General features: G+C 53.2%; 1 protein-coding gene across 1 annotated transcript in view; it reads right to left on the reverse strand.

Annotated features, from left to right (window-relative positions):
* Positions 1–25,625, reverse strand: part of TRABD2B (TraB domain containing 2B) — a 228,589-nt gene that overhangs the window by 15,809 nt on the left and 187,155 nt on the right. The window contains exons 3-5 of the mRNA XM_003921739.4: positions 24,202–24,348; positions 17,451–17,625; positions 1,343–1,433 (exon numbers count right to left, since the gene is read on the reverse strand). Of these exons, the coding sequence (XP_003921788.4) occupies positions 1,343–1,433; positions 17,451–17,625; positions 24,202–24,348 (413 nt within the window). The remainder of the gene's footprint in view (positions 1–1,342; positions 1,434–17,450; positions 17,626–24,201; positions 24,349–25,625) is intronic.

Consider the following 25,625-nt stretch of genomic DNA (forward strand, 5'->3'; position numbering starts at 1 on the left):
CCTGGGCTCTGAGATGAATAGGAGGCTCGCTAGCCTCACCGGCCTGCCTGCCTCCCCTGCCCTGGCCAGAACAGACACAATGAGCTTCAAGGGGAAGCTCTTCGGGGCTGTTGGGGTGAGGGATGGGGAGAGGGGAGAGGAGGGGAGCTTGAAGAAGGCTTTGTTCCCGAGGCTACCTTGGAATCCCCACCCCTCAAACACATGCTTACCCTTGGCCCCCAATACAAACTAATGTATGCTGGGTTCAAATGGTTCAGGCAGGAAGAACAGCCTTGTCAGTACGACTGGGATGAAATCCCCATGTGAGGTTTTACCCAGAGCTCAGTCCACCCTCAGAGCTGGTACAGGGAGTGGCTGGGAGTTCAGGGAGGCCCTAGAGCCAGACTGCCACTTACATCAGATGCTGTGTGTCCTTCTGCAAGTGACTTCACCTCTCTGGGCCTCATGTTCCTCAATGATTAGGTGGGAAAACTCACAGCTCTGACCTCATGGTGTTGTTACGCAGATTAAATGAGTTAAAAAGGCCTAGAGCCTGGTACAGAGTGAGCAGCTAATAAAAATTGGCTATAAGGATCCAGGCTTCTTTCAAACTCTGGGTCTTTATGTTGGAGCACGGGCTGCATGGAACCCTGGAGTCTGAGGATCCTGTCACCGACCTCTGGGGCTGCCCAGGACCCAGAGCCTGGCTCCCGATGACACCTTCCGTGCCTGGCCTGGAGCTGTGGACCCACACATGGACTGAGTTGGTCGCTGCCCTCAGGTAGCTCCCAGACTGTGGAGGAAGGCGTGGAAGACCTGACAGGAACAGCGGATGGCCACTAGTGGCTATTGAGCAGAGTGGGTGTGCCCTGGCAGGGAAGTCAGGGGTGAGGGGCATAGCCGGAGACAGCAACAGAAAAGGTGAGGGTCAGGTGTGGGTCGGGCAGCAGGGCTGCCACAGTGTGGGGCTGTGACCCAGGAAGGAGGCCAGGGCCCTGCCCAGTCCTAGTACCATCCCGATTCAGGGCCAGGGAAACCACAGAATCTTCCAGGCAGCACCCAGGAGTTCTACTGAGTCCCTCTACCCCTGACCCAACCACCAGCTCTAAATCCGAAGCACCTCTCCAGTTCTAATGCGGCTCCCACTCCCACCCACGCTCTGGCCCTGCTGTCACCTCCAGCCAAGATGGCTCACCAGCTTCCTCCCAATCTCCTGCCACCAACCCATTCTTTCCATTCTTGCTGCCTGGTAAAGACCCGCCCCTACCTCCCCAGAAGTTTCTTCACGGCATTCGCCGAAGGCCTGGGCAGGAAGGCAGGGCTGGTCAGGCCCAAGGCACCCCCAGACGCCCCAGTGGCTCACCTGTGGATGGCCTGCCCAGCGGGTGTGTGGTCCACCTCCAGCCCTGCCTGTCGCAGGATGTCAATGACGGTGTTGTTCCCCAGAAAGTGACCTGGAACACAAGCGACAAAAGAGGGTCAGCCACCAGCCACAGGGGACTGCCCTGGCCATCCCCTAATGTGTCTGGGCCAGTGACCTATACCAAAGTCAATGCTCCAGGCTCTGAGAGGCAGTATGGCATAGAAGGTAAGACAAGGTCCTGGTGCCACCCTGCCTGGGTTCAAATCCTGGCTCTGCCATGCATTAACTATATCTCCCTCTGCCTGTTTCCTCATCTGCGAAGTGAGAATGGCTATAATAGCAACCTCCAGGGTTGCTGTGAGGATTAAAGAAACAGCCACCCACATGTAGTAAGGGGTCTCCATGCTATTTGCTGTATCTCTGTGCCTCTTACCGTAAAGCTGACCGAAGTCCCTGACTGCCCAGGCTGGGACAGCCTTCAGCAGTCACTCAAAGCCCAGCTCCAGGCAACCCTCAAGCCCCTAGCAGGTCTATGGCTCATCTTGATAAGTTCTACCAGCAACTCAGGCCTCCCTTAGCATGGGAGTGGGGTTCTATATGTTCATGTGGGCCTCCTCACTCAGCTCCCAGAGAGCAGAGATGACATCTGCACTGCCCGGCACAGGCCCAGCACCTGCTGGCTGGATGCACAGATTCATCGGCCCAATCTTTGTGGAGAACATACTGTGGGCCAGGTCCTGGGACTCACTGAGGTGTAAGATCCCAGCGGGGGCAACCAGAAAACCCCTAGTGATTGCAGGGCCTGGCAGACACTGACAGTGGCCTCAAGGAGGCACAAACACAGAACTGAACCCTTCAGAGGTGTGTGTGGGGAGAGACGCTGGCCTCCTTCTCAGTCCCCTACTCACTATTCCTTCATTCAGCAAAGATTCATGATACCCTTGCTCTGTGGCCAGCTCTGTGCTAGGCAAGGGGAATACAGAAACAGGTGAATTAGTCGAAAGCCCCAGATGGGAGTGGCAATTGCCTTCCTGTGCTGGAATGCAGGTTGAGGTCTGAGTACTCAGGGGAGGTCTCTCCTGGGCTCCGGTTGGGAAGAATCCTCAGGAGACCCAGTGACTGGACACAGGAGCTGCTGAAAGTCAGCAGTCTGGGACGCCCCTCTGCCTCAGGAGCCTCAGTCTCTCCAACCTGCTCCATGTGGACACTGGGTGCTTGTTCAGGGCCCCTGGGCCCCTCCTGCTGAGGGACTGCCCTGTGGCCCCACTCATTCGGGCAGCACTCTCCCCTCCTGCTCACTGTTCATCCTGCACCCTAGGGGGGATCCCTGCACTGTTCCTCTAATTGCCTGTGAATGGTGGTGACAGGTGGAGGCCGGAAGGTCAGCATGCTGACAGCCCCAGGGAGGTCCAGGAGAATGGAAAGTGGGCAGGCTGCTGGGGAGCAGAGATGCTCCGGCAGGGGGAGCCAGCGTAGGACTGCACCATGGCCAGAGCAGGGGGTGAGCCATGCCGCTATCTTGCCCCGCCAGCCTCGCACACCTCTGGGCTTCGCAACTTCCCAGGAATTCCCCCAGCCCTGTGATCTCCCTGTTGCTGGCCATGCCCCGCTGGAGCATCTGGAGGTGCCGTGGGCCTGCCTGACCATGCCTGACGGCGTGCCCTGTGGCTGGCTGACCCTGCCTTCCTGAAGTCCCACTTGAGAATCACTGGGAAAGATCGCTGGGCTCAGAATGTCAGAGGGCTCTAGTCCAGCATCCACCACACTTGCCTAGAGACGTTGGGTGGGCCCATTACCTTCTAATGCCCTCAGTTTCTTGCTATACATAATATCTATGGGCTCTTCTTGCTCTCAGAGCCTATGGGGAAGGTTTTTGTTTCATTCCAGGGACCCTTATGAAGAGATACCGCCCTCTCTATTTCCTTTCCCCACCTATTCATTTCATTCACTTAATGAACACTGCCTGGGTACATATCTTGTGCTGGATAGTGATGAAGAGGCAGGGTCCTTTTCCAGGCACTCACAGACTTGAGGATGGGACTCCTGTGATCTGCACACTAAGTACGATGGAGAGGGAACTGTCCTCACAGGAGGCTGTGGGGGCACACAGGGGTCCTCTAAGCCAGCCGGGGGTCAAGCAGACTTCCTGCAGGGGCACTGCTAGCTGCAGGGTGGGATGAGAGTTATGGAGGTGAGGGTAGGCATGGGTGGCACCGTGGGGGAGGTAGCTCCACGCAGGGGAACTGCATGTGCAAAGGCTAGGAGGTGAATGAGGCTCACTCGGGAAGCTAACTGCGGAAGAGGCATGGCCAGCACAGCATGAGCAGCCCTTCCGGAGCTCTGGCCCTGACCTAGTGCTGTTGAGGACAAAAGATCCAGGCTCCTGCCGAGGCTCTGCGTCTGTGCCTCAGCCTGTGATCCTAAGCAAATGGCTTCCCTGCCACCAGCCTCAGTTTTCTTGTGGGTCAAATGGGTCTACAGTTCTTTGGCTGACTCCGTGGGGCAGCTATAAAGCCCTAATGAGGCAGAAGGAGTGGGTATCCCTTGGAAAATCCCAGAGTGCAGTACTGAGTGCTGGCTGGAGACACAGTCCCTGGCGGGGCCACAGTCATCCCCTCTTGCTTTTCCCCACAGCATAAAAAGGCCGCAAAGGGACGGGAGAGGCAGCTTCAGCACACAGGCTGCAGGAACTCTCTTGCCGGCAGCTCTCGGACTCTGCTCCTGGCAGCAAAGGCAATTCCTCCTCTGCCCTCATGGAGACCTGTTCAAAGACAAGGCCTCCCTGCCCAACAGTGGTCCTTGCGTCTGCCCAGAGGATTTCAAGAGCCGCCAGGGAAGGCAGTACAGGAGCAGCAGCAAATATTTAGTGACTGCTGTGTGGCTGCTCCAAAAGGGGCATTTCTGGGGCCGAGTAGAGGAGACGCTCAGAGGGCCAAGGCCCCAGCATGGCCCTGACAGCGCGGGCCTGACAGCGCGGGACTCACAGGACACCCGCTGGATCCCGAGCACTGCGCGGCCATGGTTCCCGTGTCTGGTTGGTGCTCCCATCCATCCCTCAACCTCAACCATTCCAGACCTTTATTGCTCTCTGCAAGACCCCAAACGGAAGACATTCGGTGCTTTGAGAAAATGAAACCAATCAGGAATAACCCTCCCAATTCCCATTCTCTCCTTCTCTAACCCACACTCACCTTCCTTTCCCTCTGCCAGGGCAGGGGTGGTCACCTCCACTCAGGTGGCTACTCCCTGCGCAACTCCAGGAGGTGCCATTCCATGTGGCCTGTGCCCCAGCACGGTACACTGCTGTTCCTGCACCCCGCAGCTGGGTTGGCAACACTTGCCCCAGTGCTCATGACTCCATTCAAGCCGGTTCTCTCTGCTTCTCCCCGTGCCCCATCTGGCCTCTTTCTCCTGTCTAGTCAGTGTGGGAGCCCTGGGAACCTTCCCCTCGGCCCTCTTCGCACCCACACTCACATCATCCACCCTGATGGTTGTGGTGCGCACACAATGCTGAACTGCGACCTTGCGCAGAGCATTTGTCCAGAAGCCTACTGGACATTTCCACCTAAATATCCTCAGAACCTATGGAATCCAACTCATTCTCTGCAAGACTGTCTGTGTCTTAACCAGGCTCTGCTATCCAACCTAAATAGGTCCTGTCTTGATTCTCCTCCCTCCTCGTCTTCATACAATCAGTTCTCAGAGGCCCCCTGCCGTGACCTCCTAAAGGTGCTCGATTCTGGCCCAGCTCACCATCACCTTTTGCCCGAAGCACTGCAGAAACTGCTCTCCTCCTTCTCTCTAGTTCACACCCCAGAGCTGACTTTGTCAGAAAGTACGACCCCCACCAGCCACCTGAGGGAGATCTAAGAGCTTTCTGAGGGCAAGGGTCATGCCTGATTCATCTTTATCCCCAGAGACTAAAAAAAAATTCCCCAGGTCTGGCATGTAGCAGTGGCTTTGTGAATGTTTGTTGAATGAATGAGTGAAAAAACCTGTTACTCCATATCCTTTCCATGATCTCATCCTATCCCCAGGAGACCTGAGCTCATGGATCTCCTCTTCTTGGAACTCAGCCCTGCCCCTTGGTGGTGCTCCTCCAGATTCCGCCAATCCCAGGAATCTGGCCCTCGGACCAGCCTCTGAGTCAGGGCTCAGTGCATGCTGTCCCCAGGGGTTGGTAGACAGGGACTATGCTTGCCTCCAAGGTCAGAAATCCTGAACTAGCTGCCACACCTATCCTGGAACCTGCAGGGAAAGTCATGGAAAGGCTCCAAAGGGGCCCCACGATGTTGGGGCTCAGCCTGCAAGGCTTGCCCAGGCTCCCCAGGTCTCCTGGCCATGGCTCAACAGCCCCTTCCAGCACTGACAGCTATTCTCTGGCCAGCTCTCTGCAGGAAGACACGTTCCATTTCATCTGCCGTGGCCTCGTGGATGAGAAGACAAGGAAACAGAGGGAGGACCTTGAGGGCTGGGGCACACAGAGCCGTGGAGACAAAGAGAGGGAGAGAGGCGACAGAGAGCGAGGCAGGCAGAAGAGCAGAGAGACACTCACGGCAAGGGACATGGAGGAGGAAGAGAGCTTCGGGACCGATGGGGAGCCAACAGACAACGTGGAAAGAAGGATAAAGGGGCCCAGAGACAGACAGTAAGAGACACAGAGACAACAGTAGGGAGAGAGGGAAGAAGAGACACCAGGACAAAGAAATAGAAAGAGACGAGGATAGGACAAAGAGATATAGAGACAGAGAGGGAATGAGAGAAAGGGAGAAAGAAGAGGGAGGGAATCCAGAAATGAAAACAAAATGCGTGGTGGAGACCAATTCACGGAGGACATCAGGGAAGGCTTCCTAGAGGAGGGGCTCCTGTATCCAGTCATGTATCAAGGACTCCCAGGATGGATGGGATTCAGATGGAGATGAAAGAGAAGACAGGAAAAGTAAGAAGCAGCAACTTGAAGGTAGATCGGTTCTTAAAAATTGTGGGGCTGGGAACCCTGTCTATACTGAGCAAAGGCAAGGTCCCACTATAAAATACACTTCCATACAAACGGGAAGAGTGCCCTGCTTGGAGCACGTGCACCCCAGTGATGTTTTAGTGCAAATAAAGACTCCCTTTCTCCTATGTGCAATCTAGTCTGTGCCAGGGCACAGGGTTCAGTGAGCAGAGCACAGGCCAGGGCCAGATCTACCCCACCTCCCATCAGCCTGGCACAGCCTGACAGCCCCTGTGGACCCTCTGACGTGGGAAGGCAGGCTAGAGCAAGTCTTGTCCGAGATTAGGACTATTAGAACACCCCACTCATCAACCAACTATGTCACCTTGGGGAGTGTCCTTTTTCTATTTGTGCCTCAGTTTCCCCACATGGTGTTGGGCCTCATGTTCTCATGGGTCCTCCCACCTCTATGATTCCTTCATTTGAGGACCTGAACACACACTCATACTTAGTGGGCCTCCCAAGCCCAGGATGCTTCTGAAATGTCATTTCATTTTATCCTGACAGTGGCCTTTTGAGGTGTTGCCAGTTTCCAGGTGAGGAAACTGAGGCTTGGTGAAGGGACAGGACTTGCCCAAGGTCACACACCTGGTAAAAGGCAAAGCTTGGACTTCAATCTAGAGATGTCCCAGTTTACTGCACGTCCTGCTACACCCACTCTGAAGTATTGGCAGCTGTGAGGGATCCTGAGTTCACATTTGGGGGCAGGAAATTGTCAGAAACATGTGTACCTTCCAAGGTTCAGCAGATTGGACAGGAGAGTGTGCAAGCGCTCAGCAAGAACAACACGTAATTAACAGGGCAATTTCAGGACCGTGTTGAGGGGCTGGGCAGAGGGAGGAGGGGAGAACCAGATGTTCCCGCAAAGGCTCCAAAGTAGCATGGGCTCCCCCCGGCCAGCACACATGTTTTCTCTCCAGTGAGTATGCTGGGTTTCCAGTTTTCTCTTCCTCGAAGAGGCATCCCAAGCCTCTATTTATGTTCCGTCTGAAATTAATGCAAGGAAAACTTTCAAATGCTAATCTAGCTGCCAGGACAGGCCGGCCGGATGTCAAGCTATGGAGGTGTTTGTTTTCCTGAGGAAGTGTGGCAGGAGGGCTGGGTGGGAGGGCCAGCAAAGGATGGGCAACTGGTCTCCCAAAGAGCGTCTGATGGGACACTGGCAGAGCGGAGCTTCCCTTCTCCTGCTTTGCAGGCTGCCTAGGGAAGGGCTGGGGCCCTTTCAGTTCCGTGGGGCCTGAGATGATGCCTCCACTGTACCCAAACTTGTGCCAGGAGCTGACACACACAGTCCTCTCCCCTGAGGGGTCACGGTATGGAGGCTAAGATGGACAGGCAAGTACTCACAGGACAGCATGAGCCATGCAGTGCCAGGGGCCACGGGGTTGAAGTGGAAGGAGGGGGACCCAGGCTAAGGAGATCAGTGAGGAGGAAGAGAGGAGGAAGGGCGTTCCCACACGCACAGAGGGCAGAGCCGGTGTGGCACGTGCTGGCCAATAGCAGTTCTGGGTTGCTGCAGCATAAAGTGAAAGAGGAGGTGGCAATAACGAGGGTTGGAGCAGGACGGTGTCCCTCCTCCATGACATTCTCATTTCTGCAAGACATGGTGAAGGGGGCAGATTCAAGCTGGGGCCAAAAATCACTGTCCCAGGCAACTGCCCAGCTGTAAGGGAGTGAGAGCTCCACTCTTGGAGGTATGTAAGCCGAGGCTCGAAGAGCACTTGTCAGGCCTGCGAGCGGTACTCAGACATCATACAGGGAACTGGCGGTGTCTGGGTGGAACCAGAGATTCTGCCCGCTTTAGCAGCCTTTACCTCTTTGGAAGCTGTTGGAACTCAGGATGTCAGAAATGAAAGTGCCCCAGGGCTTCAGCCGGCCAGCTCAGCTCTGCCATCAACACTGCAAAGATGGATACGAACTCCGAGAAGAGCAATCCTGCTGAGGCTAATAGAACTTGCCCTGTGTCACAATGGCAGAAAGGGGCAGAGCTGGGCTCAAGCCCAGGCATGGCGCGGGGTATGTCCATGTCAAGGCCCAGACCCAGGCAATGGCAGTGCTGGGTGACTTCAGGTCAGCACAGGACACAGCCTGTGATGGGTTCCGTGAACTGCAGGAGGCAGTGCTCAGCCTGGGATTCCCCAAGGCCATGGCAGTCACTCTTTACAATGTCCAGAGGCTCCTTTTTTAGAATCATAACACCCCAGGATCCCTGGGAGCTCCCTGTCGGCAGGGACAGGGACCCACACTTCCTGAGTCTCAATGCTACTTGGGGCTGAATCTGGCTCTTGGGATTTCCCCACAGTGTCCCAAAGGCCACCGAGCACTTCTGCCTTTCGACCCCAGCAGCCTACTCTCTCCTGTTTGGGAGTCCTGTTCTTAGAGGACTTCAGGCTCTGAGAGGCCAGGAACCCCGAAATAATGTTGGCAACACAAGAGCTCACATTTATGGAGTGACTGCGTAAGGTCAGGCCCTGGGCCGTACTACTGCCAGACAGCTGAATCTCAGGTTCATCTGCAGAGAAGTGAAGCAACTGATCTGCCCAAGGCTACTTCTGATCAGGAGAACGCAGGGGTTCTAACTCATACAGTCTGGCTCCAAGCCCATGCTCTTAATCGACAACACTTTCTTCTCTTGCCTTTCCCACACTGTCCAGGAAGAGTGCTGAGCCCCTTGCCAGATTCGTACATCCTCTTGTGACGATGGAGCAGCTCTGGGATCCAGCCTGGGAGGTAGGCATTCTGTTCTTGACTCTCCCCTGCTCTGGAGGGTGCGGGCTGGCTCCAGCTAGGGACAAGCCAGGAGGGGATGTTCCTCTTGCTGGCTGGATGTTCTGGCCTGAAGCAGCAATGGTGACTCTGGCCAAGGACTGCAGCCCTTCACAGGCATACCAGCTGCCAGATGCATGCGTGGAAGGGCGGCAGGGCGCTTTGAAGCACCATCGGAAATTCTGAAACACTTCGGATGCCATGGCCTCAAGCTCCAGCTTGGGGAGCGTGGCAGACCAGGGCGCTTGTCAGTGAGAGAGGACAGCAGCTGTTATTTTTGTTTGTTCATTTGTCTTGTTTCTTTTTAGCGATGGGGGTCTCACTCTGTCACCCAGGCTGGAGCGCAGTGGTTCAATCCTGGCTCACTGCAGTTGACATCTGGGCTCAAGTAATCCTTCCACCTCAGCCTCTTGAGGAGCTGGGACTATAGGCATGCATCACCATGACTGTGACTGGCTATTTTTTTTAATTTTTGTAGAAATGGGGTCTGGCTCTGTTGCCAGCCTGGTCTCAAACTCCTGGCTTCAAGCGATCCTCCTGCCTCAGCCTCCCAAAGTGCTGGGACTACAAGTGTGAAACACTGTGATCAGCTTGCCTCTTGTTTCTAAGGTGAAAAAGACCCTACATGGACCACGGCTGCTCTTCTGTGCCCAGCTATGAGCTCGGAAGGGCTGCCATTTCTGAGGCCACCAAGTGAAGAGCCAAGATGAGGAAGGAGGTGGGTGTGGGGGTGGGTCTTGCCCTGAGGACTACGGAGATGATCAGTAAACTGAAGGCAGCTGGGTTTGCATCAGGGAAATTTCAACTGGTTCTCACCTCCTCCAGGAAGCCTTCTCTAACTTACCCTGCCTCCTTTCTGTACCAGTCACTCAAACTTCTGTTTGGCATGTGTGGAATTGCTGAATGCTGTTCATCTGGAAGGGACCTTGGGCCTAGCTCCGTCTAAAGTCCCTCACTGTGCAGATAGCGGAGGAAAGATTCTAAGGATGCCACGTAGAAGATCTCAGAATCCCCTTTCCACCCTCATGTCTTTGACTTAATTCTCACCCTGCTCCATTTCGTTCTTTTGTAGCTTTTCCCTCCCTGATCATCATGTGGCCTCCCCTCCCTATGAATGCCCCTGCTTAGCACTGAACTCCCCCCACTGCAGCCTGTGACTGCATAGCTTACTCAACAGTACCTGAGACTCTGTTTTCTCAGGTCTTCTCATTTGTCAATCTAGCCTCAGCTTCCAAAGGCAGATGTGATGTTGCTGGACCCCTCAGTCTCCCACCATGCGGGCAGACGATGTGGGTTTTAAGCTGGGTTTTGCTGTGGGGTAATGTAGGGACAGGCAGCATTTCTGCTCATGGGCCTCAGGGTTGGTGCATTCATTCATTCATTTATTCAACAAGTGGGTAATATGTACTTTCTTAGTGCTCAGGGAGCGGATATCCTAGACTGGGAGCATGAGAGAGGCTGTGATAGCAAAATCCTGGAGGCCTGTGGGAGGCCAGAGAGGAGTTCAGGGAAAGCCCAGCAGAACTCCCGGCAGAACAGAGAGGGCCCAAGCAGCAGCCGGATGGACTGTTTAGGGACCAGGATGACTTCCTGGTCATCAGGAAGAATGACCTAGATAATGCGACCACCATTTCACTCCAGTTCTAAGACTCTCTGACTTCCCGTCTGTACTCTGATTTACTGATCAGTCAAGTGGAATAATAAATACCATCTTGTCTCACTCCAAGAGGAATTGGGATGTGGAAGGGCCATATAAGTTGATGGATACGGTAGTTTTTCAAGCAGGATGGTGTCTACTCCCTAGGGAGGAATTTCTATCATGATGAATTTAAAAAGGTGTTAATGGTATTCAGTATGTTGGCCTTACATCTCCCTCTTCTCTCAAGCCTGCATCTTTACCTCTGATCTGCTGCTGTGTCCTAGTCTCGCAGGCATGTTTTGGATTACGGGTTTGCAGCATTCTAGCTGGGGTAGAAACAGGCTGGCAGGAACCTGCGGGCTGAATGTGCCCAATGTGTAGGTGCCTGGGTGATGGGTCCAGCCTCTCTGTCTCTGGTGCTCACACTGTTTGCCTTTTAACTCTTCAAGTTCTGCCTTCTGCCAGGACTTCTGCTCCCTGTGGAGCAGGTGATAGTCTTGTGTGGAGTGATTTCCATTCCCGGAACCCTCTTAGCTCCATACTCCTCCCAAGGAATCTAAGAGTGGTTGGAGCAACTAATGCTAGCATGTTAGAAGACTCCGATTACAGCATGCCAGAATGTTAGAGCTGTGCAATTTTAAAGCAATAGCGCTTTAGGGTCAAAGATTTTGGAATGTCAGAAGTTAGAATTGTATTCAGATCATAGCACATGCTAGGGACAGAGTGTGTGATCACCACTGGTTCTCAGAGTTCAACAGGAATGGGCCCTAGAGGTTACCTGGTCCACCCCTGAGTCCGGCTTGTGTCTTCAACCTAGCTTCTCTAATTGCTACATTACTCATTCTATTCCAGGAAAAATAATGCTAAGAGATTTCTGGGTGTCTGAACAAGTAAATATCCTGAGAAACTTGTTTCCCTGGAGCTAGGGGTAAAATCGTAATTTTCTTCTAGTGCATAAGACTGGACCCCCACCCTTGCAATTGGGCCTGGGATACCTTGTGACTCAATGGAGTGAACTTCATTTTGTGTGGTTTGTTCCAGTATGTCCTCACAGAACATCTACTACGTGTCATCAATTCTGACTTGTCTGTGCCCTGTCCTGGAATAGTTCACATGGAACGGGATGATCGCTGAGCAGTGGTTGCCAGGAGATGATCAGCGCACAGGCCTGGGGGACAGCATCCACATTTACATCCCAGCTGCTTGGTGCTGCTGGAGAAAATCCTACACTTGACTTGGCAGGTTCACGGGCCCTCCTTGCCAGTCAGCACCCTCTGTGTTCCTAGCACAGACAGAGCAGATTTGCGGCTGGCATGTGCCCTAATCTTGGTCCCCAGCAGACATCACAAATCAATCAGGGCCTCTTCTCTGTGGAGCTCTGATGTGAGTTTTTTTAAATCTTATACCATCATGTTCCAGGCTGCTGCTACCAATCGATCATGATGGCCCATGGGAGGAAACTTCTTTAACTTCTTGTCCTGGTCAGTTCTTGTGTCCAATTCCTCCTATGTTACATGTTCTCACTTCTTTAAACCAAGAATCCTCCCTTCTCTCTCCTCTTCCTCTGCAGATGACCTCACCTTCTACTTCAGACAGTGGTGCTCTGATTAGAAGCCATCCATTGAGAATTCGCTCCCTTTTCCGTTGCCAAGTTCCTTGCCTGCTGGCCCCCTCCCTCCTTCCCTTCACTTACAGGTGAGGAGGTGTCTTCCTCCATCCAAGGCGTTCTCCTCAGCTCTGCACCCAAGCTCTGGTCCCTACCTGGCTACCTTCTTGGAACCTCGGGCTTATCGTTTTTCCTCCTCTCTCCTGCATCATCAGCCTCGCCCATCCTAGAATAGTCTCTTCATCATGTTTAAGCATGCTCAATTCTTTCTCATCTTAAAAATACAAGGTGGGTGAGTGGGGAGAACAAGGCCATTGCCAGCTTTTCATTTTGCCAAGTAAGGACTTTGAGACTCTTATCTGCCTCCCACTATCATCTTTTTTGTTTTCCTAAGTAAGGAATATTTTAACTTCAAACACAGTTAAAAAGAGATCATTTCAGAATACAAACCTGCAAAATGAATACATTTAGCTAATAAAGAATTCACCATCTTGTACTTATTTTTTAGTTATTTGTAGACCAGAGGAAATCCAAGGACCTGGATCTGCAAACAACTGGACTAGAAAATCTCGGGGAGCCCTTTAGGCTCAGCCTGTCCAGCTACAGGAGCCCAGCAGACAGAACATGGGCTTTCCCTCCCCTCTGGCTGACACACCCCTCCATGGCCACAGCCTGGCTCCTTCCAGAACATCTAGGTTTGCACACTGGCCACAGCCACCTCCTGGATAGGAAGAGCCTCCATTTGAGCCCCCCAGCATCACCCAGGTTTGCTCAAGGTTGTCACATGTTTGCACCCCACCTGCCCTGAACTGCAGTCACCTCCAGAAGAGGTCACACAGTGCCAGGTTGCAGACCCATCACAGAGGCTAAGAGTATTCTGTGAGATGCGCCAGCTAAACAGACACTTGTTTCCACAAAATCCTCAACACTTCTGAATGTATACAGCAAGAGTACCATGTGCAAGGGCAATGGCCAGGCCTGGGACGTGAGAGGCCAGGGTTCGTGTCGCAGGTCCGCCCCTATGGCCTTGAGGAAGCCATTCACCTTCCCCAAGTCTTGGTTTTCATCCGCAAAATGAGTATCATAAAACCCATCTCATGGTGTTATGTAATCAGAGAGCCTGGAACGGTGGCTGGCACCTAGTAAGGGCTTTTATGATAAGAACCCTTCCACCATGAAGAGCGTTTTAACACTGTGTTCTGAAATGAGCGTATCTGGCACAGTCCCACAAGGCAGGCGTATTGTCCCAGGTTTACAGATAAGGGAGTGAGGCCCTTGGAGGTGAAATGGCTTTCCCAGTGTCCCTTAGCTTACAACAGTAGAGCCACACTTTACACCCAGGCCTCCTGACCCCGAAGCTCTTACCCTTTGCACTGAAGCCACCTCAGAGCAGAAGAGAGGAGAGGCCAGACTGCTGTCAGCAGTGGAAACCCCTGTCTGTCCTCGCAGGCTCTCAGGGCAGGATTCTGGAGCTGGGCTGGCCTGGAGCTGGGCCCTAACAAGCACGGGAGGGCCTGGCAGGTGGAGGAGACTCAATCTCTCATCTTCCCACACCTGGCCCCATCCAGCCTCCGGAACCACAGAGCTTTCAGGGACTTCAGCTGGACACTGAGGCTGGGCCTGTTGTGAAGTGTCAGAAGAGACCCCAGCAGGGTCCTGGCTCGGACACCTGGCAAGGCTGCGCTGGGGGTGGCTGGAGTGTCTCATAGTTATGTTTCTATTTCCTGAGATATTTCTTAGAGCTACCCATGGACTGTAGGCTTGAAAGACATTGGCATAAGCAGATGCATGCCTGGAGGATGGATAGGTGCATTCCTGATACTGTAGACCCTTCCCCCATCCCATAACCTGGGGGGTCTTATGGGTTCTTGGGGACCTGGAAGGTGACGGGCTGTAAGAGCCCAGCTGAGTCCCACAGTCCCTACTGCCCTGGAACCCTGGCACAGAATGGCCCTCAGGTGGGTGGGTGGAGTGGAGCGGGTATATCTTCAGGTCACACTCTACCAAGAGAGTGCTTAGTCCCAGCCCTGCACAAAAGCCAGCCTGTCACTGGATGTGGGGCTCAGAAATTACATGACCATAAGAATGTAATGAGGCCAGAGTGGACTTCCTTCACCACAGCTTTCGTGTGGATGCCCTCCATGTCAACACGCTGACTCTGTAACAGGCCCGCTGGGCTGGCTCAGTGCCCCCCACACAGAAACAGAGCCCTTGGATCATAGCTTCTGGGCCTGGGGTCCAGTTGTGGCCTTGTCCTGGACTTCCTGGGGCTTCGCTCATGTCCCTGCCCTCTGTGGACTTCAGTTTGCCCACAGCTGGGATGAGGTGGGCAGCTTAAGCTCAGAGGCTCTGTCCAGCTTGGAAAACCTCAAGTGGAAAGGAGATTTGCTGTGCAGAATGGGCCATTTGTTCCAGGCATGGCTGAGCCAGGAGAAGTGGCAGCTGCCAGCAGGATCTGCACGTGGCTCCAGATCTGTTGTTTTTGGAGGGTGGATTCATGAGAGCGGAGGCGGGGCTCTCTCTCCCTGACTTTACTGCAGGCCTATCCTCATAAGTTCACCAGCCCAGAGGAGACCAGGATGGGAGACCCTGGTCAACATTCATTTTTTCACTCGTTCATTCTTTCATTCACTCACCAAACTCAAAACCTATTACACGCTATCAAAGACACAACAATGATTAAGTGGTGTCCCTTCTCCGAGGCGAGCGTGGGAGACAAAGCCAACAGCACTCACTGACCACAGTGTGGGGAGCAGTCCCGAGGCAGGGAGGAGGGGAGGAGTCTGGGACTGGGACAGTGGTAGTGGGCATGGACACAGTGGATGTGTTTGAGGTCTTTCTGGTGGCCTGTCAACAGGGTTGGCTGGGGACTGACTACATTCTGGAGATGGGAGAAGCTGCATCGGGCATGATGCCTTTGTGCTAGTCTGGTGCTGGAGTGCACATCTGTGGCCCCACAGGCCTAGGGTTTCAGGAAAAGGAGGCCAGTGTCCAGAGCTGCCCTCACTGCTGTAATTTTCAATGTTAGACTCTCCTGCTTTCTCATAGACAGAGCTAGTGGCAGCTACCCCCAGCCCTGGGTGACTCTGGTCCCGGGTACTGGGGCAAGTAGGACTACTCAGTTGGGGTGTGTGGAATGAAGGCTCCCTCACTGACCGCATTCTCTGGAGGCTCCCCCAGGTCCGGGAGGAGCCTGAGGGCTGGATGACTCAGAGTGGTTCCCTGTTTGGAGTCTACTGGGAGCTGTTCAGAGCAGGAAGCACTGCCCCAATGCTTCTAGGAGGGAGGGCTGACGAGGCAGCTGGATGGTGGGGAGAGGGAGGGGACTCTTCCCTGCACAGTCCTCAGAGCTGTCCTGACTCACACCAAGCTGCCAGCAGGTGTCTTGTGACTCGAGAGTGACTTACCCTCTCCACGCTGCCAGTCAAGGTCCTGCTCCTGCCTCCAGACCAGGCGTCCCCAGACTTTTTACACAGGGGGCCAGTTCACTGTCCCTCAGACCGCTGGAGGGCTGCCACATACTGTGCTCCTCTCACTGACCACCAATGAAAGAGGTGCCCCTTCCTGAAGTGCGGTGGGGGGCCGGATAAATGGCCTCAGGGGGCCGCATGCGGCCCACGGGCCGTAGTTTGGGGACGCCTGCTCTAGACCCTCTACAGGATCTCTCCCTTCTCTAAAACTCATGGCTGAATCACTCTGGAATCCTAGACGGCCAAAATGAGTCCTGGATTCCCCTGTTCAGATGGCTAAACTGAGGCAATAAGAAGCAAAGAGACTTGCCAGAGGCCGTAACAGGCTGTGGGAGAGATCCAACATGAACCCAGAACTCTCTGCCTAGCTGCCATGCCTTAAAGAGGCTGTCCCAGGAGGACTGTGTCTACGTCTGAGCCCCTCTCCTGTGTCTCTATGTGAGGGCTGCAAAGGAAGGAAGAAGCCCAGCAAATGTGCCCCTGGCTCTTGCCCTTGGGGGTGAATGTTCAAACAGTGGACATATCCCATTACAAAATCAGGACATCCACAAGGGCCCTTGTAGGTTAGACTGACCGCTCGTCCTGGAGGGTGGCATGACCGTGGCAGAAGGGGAAGGGAACAGCTAGGGGCAGCAGCTATGACAGCGGCACCAGGTGCAGTGAGCACATCCAGGAGCCACCTCATTAATTCTCACAATGCAGGAGGTGAGTTCTGTCAACCCAAATTGCAGGTAACATGAGCAAGAAATAAACATCTGTTGCTGTAAGCTACTGAGCAGAAGCTGGTTAGTAGTAGGAGGCAAACACAATATGCTGGTCCCCATGTAAACATAGCGTTACCGGGAGGAACAGACATACAGACGGAAACAAAGAGTGAGGGGGAAGAGGAAAAATGAGAGGAAGAGGAACAGGGAGAGAGATGCTACGTGAGCCCTGCACCTGAACGTCTGGACTTCCCTTTGCAGGAAGAGGCCAGGTCCCCCAGGAGAACACATCAAGTTCACGGTTCACCTGTGATGATCACACTTCTACCTACTATCATGATGGTGATGATCATCACTGCAGCTGCCTTTTTGAGTTCTGACTATGTGGCAGGTTGTTTTTTCAAATATTATTACTTATGTTTACAACTATTCTACAAAGTAGATATTTTCAGTTCATCAAATAGTTATTACTATCGCTGCCCATTTATATAAGAAAGAACTGAGTCTTTGAGAAGGTACCAGCCAAGGTGATGTGGCTGGGCTGGGATCTAGAGCCAGGACTGTGGGATGCCAGAGCCAGCCTCTCCCTCTGGGGGAGCGTCACAGCCTTGCCCCTGGCTCTGCGGGTGGGCCTGAGGCTGGGCTGGGCAGTGGGAGCTGGCTTTAGTTCTGGGCCCTCACATGGCTGCCTGGGGCAAGAAGGGGCCACAGAAACTATCCCGGCCATGGCAGGGGTCATCACTCCTCTTTCCCATGGGGATCGTTATGGAAGAACCCTTGACCCGAAGCAGAACTGCCTGGGTGTTGCCGCTAAGCACCATGCGGTTTTCCTGCCCCATCCTGGGTCTCAACTTCCCCCTCAGTGAAGGAGATGTTAGAGGAAAGCTAGGATCCTGCAAACAATCCCTTCCCCGCACTAGCCCAAACCTGCTCCGAAGGCAAAGAAGCAGATCTTGTCCTCGTTCTCCTGCAGAAGCGCCATGACCCTCTTCCCCATGCGCTCATTCCTCTTGTAGATGAGCTCCTGGCGGAAGTAGCTGTCAATCTCCTGGGCCGTCACCTGCTCGTGTGGCGGGAGGGTAGTGTTGATAAAGTTGGGCAGCTGCAAAGGCAAGACAGAGGCTGCCTTCAGTTGGTTTTATTTTTTAATTTTCTTTTTTAAATTTTTGATAAAGGGTCTTACTGTCGCCCAGGCTGGAGTGCAGTGGCACCATCATGGCTCACGGCAGCCTCAACTCTCTGGCTGAAGCCATCCTCCTGCCTCAGCCTCCCAGATAGGCATGTACCACCAGGACCAACTAATTTTTAAATATTTTGTAGAGATGGAACCCTACTGTGTTGCCCTGGCTGATCTTGAACTCCTCCTGGACCCAAGCAACTCCGGCTGTGGCTTCCCACAGTGCTGGGATTATAGGCACGAGCCACTGTGCATGACCTATTGTCAGTTCTTTATGGAGCAAGGTGGACTTAGGATAAATATGCACAGCCCAAGTGGGGCTGGGCAACTTACTTTTATGAGGTCCCTGCAGTGGGCTACATATCATGTATACACATATACCTCATCAACTCCAAAATCCTCTGAGATAAGCGTTATTCCAGTTTTAAAGATGAAGCAAGCAAGAGTGGAAAAGATCCAGAGATGTGCAAAGCTGCATAGCTGGTAAAGGGGCAGTGCCAGGACAAGGCTCAGCTGCTGGGCTCCTACATGCATTGCTCTGCCTGTGTCTCTGCCCTGTTTAACCTCAGCAGATGCTGAGGTCTGGGGAGGCTGGCACTGTGCTCATCTTGTTTACGGCTCTCACTTCACCACCGAACCCAGTGCTGGCATGTATGATGAATTCAGTCCAGCAAGAGGATGTGCAGGGTCCACTGAGCTGCCTGGTACAGCAGGAAGGCCACTGAGTACAGGATTAGGCTGACCTGGGCTTCAGCCCCCGTTCTGATGCTGTGTGGCACTGGGCACGTGACTTAACTTTTCCGAGCCCCAGCTTTATCACTTGTAAGATGAAACTGATGATATTGTGGGGATTCAGTAAGAGGATGGGGGCTGTCATGGGCTGCATTCAGCACATGCCCTCCTACAGAGATGAGAGAAGAGATCATTACTTTTGATTTTCCCAATGCCTGAGCCACCATCTGCTGCCGCCACCAACTCCCCATCCCTGCACCACCACTTTCCAGGGCACAATGCAAACACCTCCATCCCTTTTTGAAAAGCTCAACCCCAGGGCCACGCTTCCCCCAAGTTGGTTTGCTCAACAACCTAGCCTGGAGCTGCCTAGCTGAGCTCTGGGTGTTTCACCATCACCCCACACTACGCACCCGGCCACATGGCCTGGGAACGGCATCATTAACATTCTCTTTTTTTTTTTTTTTTTTTTTTGAGACGGAGTTTCGCTCTTGTTACCCAGGCTGGAGTGCAATGGCGCGATCTCGGCTCACCGCAACCTCCGCCTCCTGGGTTCAGGCAATTTTCCTGCCTCAGCCTCCTGAGTAGCTGGGATTACAGGCACGTGCCACCATGCCCAGCTCATTTTTTGTATTTTTAGTAGAGACGGGGTTTCACCATGTTGACCAGGATGGTCTCGATCTCTTGACCTCATGATCCACCCGCCTCGGCCTCCCAAAGTGCTGGGATTACAGGCTTGAGCCACCGCGCCTGGCAACATTCTCTTGAACTAGGCAGAGAGCTCCCTGGGTTCAGGGACAGAGCTTTTGCCATTCCTGGCTCCCAACACCTGGCACAAAGAAGGTACCCAGATTCCCTGAACCTCGAACTTAAACTTGGGCTGTCCCTTTCTGAGCACAGTTGCCCCCTGTGTTCTTCTGTTTCCAATATTTTGTCTTTCCAACTGGATAACAGGCCTAGGTGCTCCTGCACCATCTCCTCCAATATGTGTTTGGTTTGGGGCTGTTGAGGCAACTGAGGCAGGGAGTCAGAACATACTCTCTCTTTCCTCACAAGCTGCCTATGTCATTCCAACCTCCAAGCTTTTGCTCACAGGATATCTTCCACCTGGTTTCCCACTTCCACTTCTCTATCTTCACCTAACCAGGCCCAAAGCACAAGACACCAGACCTCGCCAACGGATGGGTGAGGTGGATGGAGAGCCTAGTGCGAGGAGGCTAATTTCCTGCAGGTTTAAGCCCCCCAGATGGTCTTGCAGCCAGCCACATGGCTTCGAGAGCCCCCACAGCATCGTCAGCACTCCTTCTGAGGAAAATGGGGTAAAAGGGACTCGGAGGAGCTGGGATAGCTGCCTCTGCTATCTGCCGGCCAAGGCCTCGTGTGTTTCCCAGAGTGAAAGGGGAGGTAAAGGTACATACACCATGGGGCTTCTCTGTCGGAAAGGCCTGATTCGCTCGCTGCCTTGGTATGAACAAGACAATAACATGGCTGATGTCCCCTAACCTTGTGCAGTGTGCAACATGCATAGCTGTAGACAGCAGTCTTGCTAGTGCCCAATCAGAGTTGGCAATGGAATTCTCACTCCCCCGCATACCCGCTTTGAAAGCGAGGATTGGAAATCCTAACAAAACAGGGCACGCTTGGACTTGATGCAGCTATGGGAAAACACTGAAGGCTTCTGAATGCGGAGAAGCACAGACAGGCCATGACTCAGAGGACTTATTTCTGGAAATATGACCCTCATAGGTTCTCCTTGTTCTTTAGGTATTCTGGATAATGATGTGAAAACTGCGTCGTAGCATCAAATAAGTATCTGCCCAATCAGTGAACGAATGAGTGAGCAGTGGGGCCTCAGAAGTACGGGGTTATGAATGTAGGGCCTGAAGTCAAACAGCCAGGACAACTTGGGTTGGAATCCCTCTTTTGCAGCTTACTAGCTGAGTGGTCTCTCTAGAACCAGAAAGTTACTTGGCCTCTCTGAGACTCAGTTTCCAAATTGGTAACACGAGGTTAACACACATTATTTTAGGGATTAAATGAGATGAGTTTTAGAAAGTGCTTACTGAGCACTGTGCCCGGCACAAAGGATGTCCTGAATCAATGTCGGTTATCATACACCTGGCCTGGGGATGGAGCTGACTTCATCACCTTTCCCAGTGAAGGGTGGCCTTGGGCAGAGGGTAAAGACGAAAGTGACAAATAAATGGCTCTGAGCCATCGGACAGTACCACGAGGCAGCACTCCACTTCCCTTTTCCTTCCAAGGGTCCCAGGAACCTGAACATGTGCCCAGCCCTTCCTCCCATGCTTCCTGACCACAAATGTGTATTTGCATAAAGATGATTCTCCATTCGTTAATCGGGGAGTTAAAAAAATTAACAAGGACAAGAACCCAAAAGTGAAATTTTAAAGCCGTGAAAGAGTTGGGCTAGCTCCCCAGGCTCCCTGGGCTGGCCAGCCGCTGGCCGGCATTCTCTGCATGTCTCATGCTGAGGGGCCTTGGCTCCATGCCAATGATGAGGCCTGAGTTTGGGCCAGGGCTGGGATGTAAGCAAATTAATGATGTCATTAAACTTGTTGGGGGCCTTAAATCTTCTATGACAAGTTTAAGTGCAGGATGCACAATAACATTTTAAAGAGGACATGTGAGGTCTCCAGGGATGGGGTGATGAGGCAATTGGTTGGACAGGGCTGGGGCGGGGCTGTGGGGGCTGATTTCAGTGTAGGTTTCCCTGACTCATGAACCACGTCAGGTCTAATGGTCAAGTGCTCAGATCTGCTGACACCACCTACCTAAACTCTGCATCCCTTCCCTGTAGCCCATCCATCCAACAGACACCCTGTGGGAACTTCTATGAGCCCGGCCCTGTGTTGGGCTAGGGGGCCTGAGTGCTTCCTCAGACTGGTGGTCTGCTGCTCTCGATGAGGCTCACAGCCTGATGGGGGAGTCAGATATGTGCACAAGAACACTGATGGATACGTGCTTTGAGAGGACAATGAAGGACATGTGAGCCCAGAGGAGGCACCTAATAGGGTGATCACATGTCTTGGTTTGACCAGGACAGTCCAGTTCGATGAATTGTATCTGACTCCCAAAATTATCTGGGTTTGGACAATAAATATAGGCAGCGACTCTACACCTAAGGCAGGCTTAGGGCTCAGGCCGGGCTTCCAAGGGGCAGGCCTTTGGACCACTCTGCTGTTGCTGGGCATTGCGAGTACCAGTGGCCTGGAGCCTGCAGAGGCCAGGGACACAGCCATTGCTGTAGGTGGGGACAGTGGAGCCAGCATGCAGGCCACGGGTGAGGCGCCCCTGGCCCCTGGCCCAGTGTTATCCATCCAGACCCCGTGCCTGTCCTGCCCTGGCCTCCAGACGTTGCTTCCTCATCTCCCACGTTATAGCCAGAGGCATCTTTCTGACCACAGCGCTCTCTGGCTTGTACTCTCCACCCCTTAGCAGCCCTCTATATCCCCATCCAGGGGGCTCTACCGCTAAGCCTGGTTCTCATATCACCTTCTCCCTTTAGAAAGCCTTCAGGCAAAGGGACTACGGCCCCACAGCCTCCGTATCCTCAGGTGTCCTGAAGACTTCGAGGCCCCCAGCTGTATACACAGCCCTACCTCCACCAGCTCCCCATGGGAACTGGATTTAGCCTTCCACCCCGATGCCAGGCTTCTCTGCACCTTGGGGTAGGGTTGCTAGCCCTTCCTCAAGTGACTGGATTCTACCTGTGAATCCCTGGGTGCAGCCTGGGCTGCTCTTCGAATGGATGGCCCAATCCACCCACCCTCTGTCCCACTTCAAGTGTGGGGACTGTTGGGAGACATGTGAGGCAGTTCCACTTGCCAAAGGCAAATCAATGATCTGGACCCAAGCTCAAAGAAATTCTGAGCTGGCCTTCTCCTGAGGTCACCTCGTGCCTCCCTTTCTCAGCTTAGAATCAGCCACAGTCTGGCCCGCACCCTGTCCTGCATATGCCCACCCTCCTGGCCACATCATGGCCAGGCCATTGTGAGTAACGGCCAAGGCCTTCTTTGCTATAGAGCTCCCTGGCTGCTCAGGGCTTATGGGGGTCTCCCTCAGCAGATGAAGCAGGGTGGGCCTGGCCGCAAAGAGGGTCACGTGTAGGTGAGATTCCTACCAGCCTCGTGGTGTCAGGGTTCTTCTCTCCACCCTCACTTCTCTGCCACTGAGTCTGAGCTCTCAGAATCCTAAGTCTCCTATGGCAAAGTCTCCAGTTCTTTCCTCTTTGATTGTCTGTGCTGCAGCAAGGATGCCACACAGCTACATTTCATCAAATGACAGTCACTAATGGCATGTGCTCTGTGCCAGGCCTGAGCTGGGCAGTGGGGACCGAGAAAGGCAGTACACTGTCACCCTCAGGAGCTCCTGGTCTGTGGGGCAGGTACTGATAGAACACCACGGCCCAGCTTGGCCAGGCTCTGTCTGCAGGCTACTCTCACCACCGCCTTCCTCTTCTCCTCTTGCCTCTGGCTCACTGGTACATGGTTTCCTCTGCTAGAACATTACTCCTCCCCTTATCTGTAGCCAGCTCAGGTTCTTCTGTGCCCTCTCATCTTGCAAAAATCTTTCCTTCTCTCCTATGCACAAGCCCATCTAAATCAGCCATTCCTTCCACAGGCTCCAAATGCTTCCTCCACTCCTTCCTCATAGCAAGGATCACACTTTGGTACAGTTTATGCTTGAATCTCCCCATCTTTCCTGTGTGACTGTAAGGCCCTTTCCATAGCACTGTGTCTAGCATTTATAAACCATTTCATTCATTCATTCATTCATTCATTCATTCAGCAAATGTTTACTGAGTCTAGCCCTGGGCCAGTGGCTGCTTCAGCCAGTTGAGATAAATCCATGAATAAAACAGACCCAAACTCCTTGCCCCCATGGAACTTATATTCTAGTAGGGAGAGCAACCAATAAAGAGTCACTAATCAATGAATCAAGTAGACAGTGTGTTAGAGGATGGCAAAGGCCCTGGGGAAAACAGTGTAGCCTAACAAAGAGGGTGAGAGTATGGGCATGCAGGCCAGGCTGCAATTCTGAGTGGGGTGGTTGGGGCCAGCCTCACTGAGATAAGATTTTAGTTAAGTGCTGCAGGCAGAGAAGGAGTGAGCCATGGTCATACCTGAGAGAGGCATTTGGCAGAGGGAGCAGCCAGGGCAAAGGCAGAAGCTGGTAGGGTGGGTTCACAGACCAGCAAGAAGGCCCACCCAGCCCAAGTGGAGGAAGCATTTTGGAACAGACCCTGAGAGCAATGAATGGGGAGGTGTGGCGGAGTCTGAGCAGGAGTGAGCCACGCTCAGCCCTTAGGTTCTACTTGCTGTCTGATCAGCCTGGTGGCAATCTTTCCTCTAAGACTCAAATCAAAGCAGAATGCCCTGGGCTGGGCTCAAGTCCAAGCTCTAAATAACTGTGGGCTTTCCTTCCCTGGAACTTAATTTCCCCAGATGTAGAACTGAATGTCTCAGAGGCCTCCCGGGTCTTACAGGCTAAGCTTCCCGGGTCCTAGGACCCAGAGCCATATAGATCTGGCTCAAGTTGCTGCTCTTGGTAACTTAAAACTCAATAACTCATAAGCTGTGTGGCCTTGGACAAACCTCTTCTCATCTCTGAGTCTGAATTTCCCCGTTTATAAAAGGGGGATAACAATAGCTCCTTCTTGCCATGGCTGGAGAGAAGACTGCCTATGCCTGGCATGCAGTAGGGATCTAATAAATGCCACGTATCCCAGTCTTTGGAGCAGAGCCTCACCTGGGACGTGTCGTGGTTGAAGATGACTGCGTTGAGATCTCCGCAGTTGTAGTGCTTGATGAGATCCTCCGTCGTGTAGTGGGCCTGCAGGCTCCCGGCCCGCACACTCTCTTGCTGCAGCAGGGTTTGGTTCAGGGCAAACAGCACCTAGGCCGAGGAAAGACAGAGAAATGAGGGCTGTGCTGAGGGATCCTGGCTGAGCTCTAGGACTGGCCCTCCTTCCTCTAGACTTCAGAGCAACAGACCTGAAACCGAGAAGGTGTGTGGGGCCGGCACCAGCTGGCTCAGGCTGCATGTTTCCAGTTTCTGCTCCTGCCTCATGTCTCTGAGCACGTTCAGCCTGCTCTCACCTCCAGCCCTTTACCCACACAGGTCCCACTCCTGCTCTGGGTCTCAACATCTTATTAAAGATGTGGCAAAATGAGAACGCAGCTTGGGTCTGGGTTTTGGAATGACAGGTGAGTTGTTCTTTTGACTCCTTTGTGTTCCTGTGCTTAAAAGTGGTCTAGAATGAGCATGAACTCATTTTGCAGACAAGAGCATCCCGCAAAGCAAAAGGACAGAAGCAAAAAGCCTGGTTCGACGTCAAGGCCCACCTATAGGCCAGCTGCCCTGGAAGGCTTCCTCACCAGGGAAAGGCCTGAGGAGATGGGTCCCTCAGCGTCTGATCTATCCTTGGATTCAGCATGCATGTCCTCCAGCTCCTCTCTCCTCTGGACCACCATGCCTGTGCCCAGCCAGACCTACGGGTGTCAGGATCACTTGCAGTGCTAGACAAAAAGTCGGATGCCCACACCTCGCCCTCCGGGATCAGAGGCTCTATATTTTTTTAACAGGATCCCTCCATACTTCCTAAGCAGTCCGACTGTCTCTGGCATTTGAGGATTGTGAATCTAATGGAACACGACCTGCTCATTTTAGATGGGGACCCTGAAGCCCAGTGAAAGGAAGGGAGGGAGTTGCTCAGTCCACATAGCTAGGCCTGGAGCTTGTTTCGGGTGACTAAGTATCCCAGACTCCTTTGGCCAACAGAAGGGAGGAGGCTGATCATTATCTGGGCGGTTTAACACAGCTAAAGAGAAAAACTTGGTCCTGTGCAAAATGTCAGGAGGCTGTCTCAGGTTACTGGTCCCTGCTGTTGGCCCAGCTAGCCCCCCTCAGTCTTCAGGCCTGCTCATTCTGTCTGCACAATGCCTTGGACGTCAAGTTCCTAGCCTCTTCACCTAACCTCAATTCAGGCCCAAGGATCTCTCGTTGAGTCCCCTGCACCAGCCCTACCCATCTCCTGGCACACTCCCTCCCTTCTCTCTTATCCCATAGCTGTCTGCCATGGTCATCTTTCAAAAGCACCAATCTGATGCTCTCTCTCTTTCTTTTTTGCTCAAAACTTCCACAGGTCCCTTCTCCTGCAGGTTAGAGAGCTA

Source organism: Saimiri boliviensis, chromosome 11 (genome assembly GCF_048565385.1).
Source record: "Saimiri boliviensis isolate mSaiBol1 chromosome 11, mSaiBol1.pri, whole genome shotgun sequence".
Classification (NCBI taxonomy): Eukaryota; Metazoa; Chordata; class Mammalia; order Primates; family Cebidae; genus Saimiri; species Saimiri boliviensis.